The sequence below is a fragment of the Polypterus senegalus genome, chromosome 12, assembly GCF_016835505.1.
Source record: "Polypterus senegalus isolate Bchr_013 chromosome 12, ASM1683550v1, whole genome shotgun sequence".
NCBI classification, from domain to species: domain Eukaryota; kingdom Metazoa; phylum Chordata; class Cladistia; order Polypteriformes; family Polypteridae; genus Polypterus; species Polypterus senegalus.
The window spans coordinates 64,365,595-64,372,594 of NC_053165.1; the positions used below are offsets into that span (position 1 = coordinate 64,365,595).

The 7,000-nt window shown below is 37.2% G+C and overlaps 1 protein-coding gene across 1 annotated transcript; it reads left to right on the forward strand.

Moving 5' to 3' along the window:
* Positions 1–2,765: 2,765 nt before the first annotated feature.
* si:ch211-110p13.9 (uncharacterized protein LOC562347 homolog) lies at positions 2,766–7,000 on the forward strand. Its single transcript, XM_039771934.1, has 4 exons — positions 2,766–3,040; positions 3,661–3,790; positions 4,527–4,660; positions 6,104–7,000. The coding sequence occupies exons 1-4, from the start codon at positions 2,921–2,923 to the stop codon at positions 6,914–6,916; spliced, it is 1,197 nt and encodes a 398-aa protein (XP_039627868.1). The 5' UTR covers positions 2,766–2,920; the 3' UTR covers positions 6,917–7,000.

A 7,000-nucleotide genomic window follows, 5' to 3' on the forward strand; every position in this document is an offset into this window, starting at 1 on the left:
TGGAAAGGATCCAATGTGTATGAATATAATATGCTAATGTAAAAGTATAGACTTGTATTCTAATGGAAAATTAAAATATGTATGTACAAAAATCATCATTTTATGTACAAGTATAACAACAACAACATTTCATATAAACAATGTAGCTCAAAGTGCTTTACATGATGAAGAAAGAGAAAAAAGACAAAATAAATAATTTAAGTTAGGCAACACTAATTAACATAGAATATAAGTAAAGTCCAATGGCCTTATTTTATTTTATTTGTTGTAGTGATTTGCTTTCATGAACATTATAGCAATATCATACTGTATTCTCTTTGAATTGATAAGAATATTTTTTTTTTCCTTTCTGATTAAATATAAATCTTCAGTGATCCTTTTGTAAAAGGAAAGGCAAACGTAAACTATAAGCATAGTTAAATATTACACATAAACAAGATGCTCGTTTTGCTGAATTAGGATTACTGTATAACAAGTAATAATGCTTTTCACTTAAATAGCACCCTTACCATGCCCCATTAGCTAAGAGGGTACAATAAGAATCAAAGAACAATAACAGTGAATAGGCCAGGGTTTTAAATGTATCTAAATGCATTTAGGAAGTAATATCTTTAAGCTGATTTTGAAAATCTGTTAAATTAATTTGTTTCAAGTAAGGAAAAATAAAATTTGTAAATTTAAATGTGTATATGCTTGGCATAAGTGCACTCAGACCAGTAGATTCAGGGGCAGCTTCTAATTACAGGTCAAATTACACCATTAAATCCAACAAGAAACTGTTGACTCTAAATCGAGGGACACTATGCTCAGACTATATAGCATTCATTACTGAGACCACATCTGGAGTATTTTGTGCACTTCTGGTCACCATGCTACTAAAAAGACATAGCAGTACTTGAGACTGTGCAGAGGAGAGCAACCAAATACATCCCAGGATTTGTGGCCTGTCATGTTTCCCTCCTACCTGGGGCTCAAATTTTTCATTTATGTCTGTTTTGATTATTTTTTTAATATTACCATCACCTGCATATCACCATCAAGGGACTTTCCACAACCCTATATATAAAGGCTGATAAAAACCTACAATCCTTTGTGGGTCATCGAATGGTGTTGGTGAGTTTCTGTCATAACTTTTCTTTGCTTTTGTGAATTACTGAATTTTTAATCCAAATGCTCTGTTGTGAATTACTGAATTTTTAATCCAAATGCTCTGTTTTTAGACTCTTCTTTGGATTTATATATTTGGACATTATCTGCATTGGATTGCCTTTGTTGGTTCAGACGATTCCTTTGGCCTCTTGTTCTTGTTGGAAGTTATTTTTGTTACCGAGCATATTTGTTCTTCATAAATCTTTTATTTGTAAAGATTCAACATTTTCCCTTTTGTGACTAGCTGGGGTTTGAAGTTTCCCACTCTAATGGACTTTTTGAGAATCTGTGTGCTTTGGAATCTCAAGGTCACACCGATCACAGGTCCTACTCTGAGAGAATCAGAGAATTAAAAGTGTTAAGCTCTGAGCAGAGTAGACTGCGTGGATACCTCATCGAACTCTGAATTCTTTCAGCCTATGGGTGAATCACGTAACTGAGGACAGCAGTGGAAATGAAGGAGAAGGGCATTTAGGACTGAAGCCAAGAAGCACTTCTTTATGTGAAGAGTTGTGGGAATCTGAAACAAACCACTGCAACATGGATTCGAAGCTGGAACCTTGACAAACATTAAGATGGATCTGGATGAAGAAGGATTTGGACAGCTTAGTTATTAGCTAAACAAACAGGCTTAATGGACTAAATGGTTGCCTCTCGTTTGTCAAATCTCTTTTGTTCTAATGTCATTAATTTGTATTTTATGGCATGCCTTATTTGTAGAAGTGTCCTTTTGTATATTACTGACTGTTTTCAATGCAGATTTCCACATGTGGACAAGTAGTACTAGGGTGTTGTACCATGTTAGCCATCATGGATGTAGTGAGACATCAAGCAAAATGACCCCTTTTATTAGCTAACTAAAAAGATTACAATATGCAAGCGTTCGAGGCAACTCAGGCCCCTTCTTCAGCCAAGATGTAATACAGAAACTGAAGTTCAGGTGTTTTATATACACACTAGGACAAGTAACAGCGTCGGAAAACCTGGAAGTGAGACATCTTAGAAGGGGCCTGAGTTGCCTCGAAAGCTTGGACATTGTAATCTTTTTAGTTAGCCAATAAAAGACGTCATTTTACTTGACTTCTCACCACATGTTGACAATAAAGGTCAAATAACTATAATATTATATTTATTCTCCCAAATAAAGTCAAAGTTTACTTAATTACTTTTTAAAAATTTTGTTTGTGATGAATCTAATGAGTAAACATGATAAACACGTCTTGAGAGGCTTTCCGTTTTATTTAAATTAACTTGACATATTATGGATATACTGTATCTCTCTACAGTCATTACGTGTGTTAATTTTTATCTACTCCCTTCCTTTTTCCCATGCTTCCTTCCTCTGTTCCATTCGATGAATATGTTCAAAATTCCACTTACACAGTAACACCGATCACTCACTGGTAACACGTTTAGTGTTTCTATCCTGCGTGTTTTTGGCTCTTAAATGATGAGCGCTGGTAATCACAATTGACAACTCTTGCTAGTCACCTCCAATCCTGAAGGTGTCGCTGCACCTGTTGTGCCATGGCTAGGGGGTGTTTCCTTTACCCGGAAGTTCTTGCCGCAGAGTACGTGAGTGACAGACAACACGTCCAATAGAAGAGCTTAATTTGCAAGCATAGGCGGAATTGTCTTTTTTAATAAACCTGTAGTCTTTTTGGGCATCCTTTGGAGTGGTGAGAAATGTTTTCAAAAAGTAAACCCATACAGCTTGGAGTGGTTTCATAGAAGTCTTGTTATTTTGGAAGTGACAAGAAAGACTGCAGGCATGTCTTCGAAGGTTACTACTTTGCACCTGCCGCAGTGGAGCACTGGACTGAGAAGCGTGCGCTATTTGTATCTGTCCGACGTCAACTCATTTAAATTGGGCATAAACGGGGAGGCTCAGGTGCGAATTATGTTTTTTTTTTATTTATTCTTGTAGCAATGCATTATAAAGTGTATGTGAGAGAGGAAGGCGCATTTAACAGTTTGAAGTTGATCATTATTGTGGAGTATTTTTTGTTTTCCGAAGAATCGCGTAGGGTTGTAAGGGTTATACCGGTATATTGGAATAAAGCATCCATAATTTGGCCCCTCCGTGTTTGTTCGTTCTCAAGGGATTGTCATCGCCTTCCACCTTTCTTTTTCATTAAGGCGCCGCAGTCTTTCCTCGAACTCACAGAGACAGACGCAATGCTGGCCCCCCCCAGTCAGACCGTCACGAGGAAATCACTAAGAGTTGCAGTCTCCTCACAGCCCCGATATTCAGAACCAGTGTTTACCCCAGGCGGTCAAACCTCAAAGTGAATGTAACGGATCAGTTCTCCTGTCAACAGCGCGGTAGAACTTTGCTTGTTGGTCCGTGAAGTAGTTTTGAATAAGGGCCACATTTAGGTAGTGACTGTAAAATCTGAGAACCTCTGTCCCTTTGTAGAGCCATTGTCTTCCAGTACATTGAATTCCAATATGTATACTGGTGCTGCTTCTATTTTTTTACTTTTTTAACATTTTTTTTTTTATTTGCAGGAGAACATCATCCCCCTGTTTCTTGGAGCGGACATATTTTCCAAAACATGCATTCGGACAGAGAACCACCCAAGATTTCATGCAAAATATGCCAAAAAGGGATTGGCCACAAGGCTCAATTTTTCTTCTAGTATGTGAGATGATTATGCTAGTATTAAAAATAAATAATTCAAAAAGTACTAATTCTTAAATTCAAGATAAAAATTTTTAAATATGCAGTACAATGTTGTTAACTTTAAGCATGTGTTGGTCATATTTTTCATAACCTTCAACATTGCACAAAACTGTCAAGTGCCTCTTAAAATTATGAACATTTGTTGCTCAGCATGGTGCATAGTAAATAATTATATACAGGTTGATTTTTTTTAACCAATCCTAAATTATTTGGCACCCTGTTAAAAAAAAAAAATGCTGAAACACATAGAAGACACAGTGACAATTATTAATTGTTGGGGAAATGGAATCATTTGAAGAAAACAGCCACCAAATTAAACGAAAACAGCTTAACTTGGACTTCAAGTTAAAACCTTCTTAGCCTTAATATAAAAACCATATTGTAAGCAGTATAAGGTTGCAGTAGGACTGGAGCCCATCTCTGAAACACTGGGGTACAGACTGTCACACAGAGCTGGTGTGGAATGACAGAACATGCAAACTTCATGTAGGGAATGTCCAGGACCCCAGATGATTAATCCACAAGGCAGCAGTTGTAACCACGTTGCTGCCTTTACCTGTTGTACCATTATCTTAATGTCATAGCCACACTTAACAATCTGTTAAATCAAGTGATGGGCTTTTAGAAATACTGTACATTTGCTTTTCTAATCCGCAAGCTCTTACACATTCATTTAACCTTCTCTTTTCAGATTTCAGGGTCCAAGGATTGAAAATGACAAGCAGCAGTAACAGTTTGTGGTTTTACAGTATTCAGGGATTTTTCCGTGTTGCTTTTGAAATATTCAGCAAGGAGGAACAGTTGTCTGTGCTGGATACTTTTCAGGTATTGGTCCATCACCGTTAAAAATTACAGAATTTCTTACTCTTGAGAATCACTGCTAGCCTCTCTACAAATGGTAGATATGCCCCCATTACCCACTTTCAAAATATCACTCTTGTTTCGGTGGATGCTTGCTGTCTCTGAAGGCAACTCGAGTTACGCCTTGTTCGTATTTAGTGACCCAGCATCACTTCAGTAGTACAGGTACCGGTCATAAAATTAGAATATCATGACAAAGTTGATTTATTTCAGTAATTCCATTCAGAAAGTGAAACTTGTATATTAGATTCATTCATTACACACAGACTGATGTATTTCAAATGTTTATTTCTTTTAATTTTGATGATTATAACTGACAACTAATGAAAGTCCCAAATAGGGATAACCACACCCTGGAGAGGATTGTGAAACAAAACCCATTCAAAACTGTGGGGGAGATTCACAAAGAGTGGACTGCAGCTGGAGTCAGTGCTTCAAGAACCAGGAAAAGCAAATCTGAGCTGATTGTGGTCGTGCTTATATATAAGTGCCTGTCGGCGATGGGTGATGCTAGGAGCATTACAAATGTAGTGAACAGTATTACCAGGCCACGACCCTGCCTGATTGCTGTGACTGTGTATTGGAGAGTGGTAGATCCCGCTACAACAAATAACCATGCTGTTCCTGTTTCAAGCAGGATAAAGTTGATTTTGCTAAAGTACAGAGACACAGCCTCATGTTTTGAGGTGTATTGTCTACATGTAGAAAAATTTTGTGATAGGAATGATAAAAGTTTAATTTACATAGGGTGATGGGAAGAGGGTCAACGGAGAGATAAAAGTAAAATGGAGTGCAGCATTATCTTTACCAATCTGTATAAAGGTAACAGATTTGGGAAGTTTCAGTTATGTGCAACTTGTGGTAGTAGGGCAAGAGGGTGGTTCAATTTGGTTTGCTTCTGGTTAATGTCTTTTTGCAGGAAAGGCTTTTGAATCTTTAAAAAATGAAATGATTAAAATCAAGGCAACAGCATCTGTTTCATTAGCAGCAGTGGATGGTTACTAATAAGGGTAGAAGTTGGTAAAAAATGCAGTGCCACCCAAGCTTGTAACAGTTAGACTGCATTATCATATAAATGGCGTCATACCAAGTGGCAGATTTGTTGTAACACGAACCTGACCTGGAAAATTACTATGTACTCAGAAGTATATCATGATCTGCACTGAAGAAGCAAAGTAAAACAGTTAAAGATTGATTTAATAGTCATTATTTTTAAAGTAGTATTTTTCAATAACAAAGCTGCAATAAATTTGGAGAATGATTGCAAAAAGACTCTCTGAGGAGATGGCTGTTTGTTAGAACTGTATTATTAGTCGAGCATGGCTTCACATTTTAAATTTAAGGCACAGTGTTCTGTAGATTTACTTAGGGTGGGGTTTCTTACAGAAACTTTTTTTTTCTCCACAGGAGGTTTGGAAGTCTAGAATAAATGATGGGCTCCTCTCAGTGTCCTACAATATGAGTGTATGGGTGGATGATCCTTGGGCTTCAACCTGCATTTTACATTACCAGCGGGACTGCTCAAGTAACTTCATGACAGAAAAAGTGCATAAGCTCTCTCACAGTGAGCGTTCTGTACAGTCCTATGACAGGGTGGACTCTCCTGCATCATTTAGTCATATTCAATCTGATCATAATTATGGCAAATCTGAAGGATATTCAGTTGATAAAATTGTCAGTCCCATTTTACAAAAAATCAAGAGGCTGGAGTATTCTCTACAAACGCTGGAAGCAACTGTTATGAGTCAGTTAACAGACACCATAGTTCCTTTGTTAGAATGTGCTGAACAACTGATAAGCAAAACCATCAACAACGAGGAAGTTTCAGACACAGTTTTACAGCTGTTAAAGACATATTGTTTATCATCTGTGGCAAACGATAGCTCTGTCTACAATAATAGCTTACTCTTTGCAGTAAGTAGTTGGCTTGGTCAACAGTTTAGTGCAGCCCACACCTGTATCAGCAAGCGGATTGAAAGTTTTAAATTAAACCACATTGACAGAATCACTGACTTGCCTCCTGCTGAGGACCTAGTCAGCCAGCTCTTTCCAGAATCAATGAGGGTGTTGCTATTAAATTGGATGGGTCTCAGTGATGATGCTGCTGTCTGGAAGCGACACAGTGAATATCCCATCCTATTGCTGATTTTAGAGTTTGCTAATCATAACTTAATCACTGGTGTAGCACATGTGTTGTACTCAAGTTTAATATGTAAATAATCTTTTAATGTGTTGGAATTTTAATCATGGTTCATGTAAATATGCATTTGGAACTTATCAATACAAATTGGATAACACGTCAAA

Excerpts from the sequence above, each read along its gene's own strand:
- si:ch211-110p13.9 (XM_039771934.1), top strand. The coding sequence starts at position 2,921 with ATGTCTTCGAAGGTTACTACTTTGCACCTGCCGCAGTGGAGCACTGGA. Across the intron at positions 3,041-3,660 it reads GCATAAACGGGGAGGCTCAG|GAGAACATCATCCCCCTGTT; the intron begins GTGCGAATTATG and ends TTTTATTTGCAG. Across the intron at positions 4,661-6,103 it reads CTGTGCTGGATACTTTTCAG|GAGGTTTGGAAGTCTAGAAT; the intron begins GTATTGGTCCAT and ends TTTTCTCCACAG.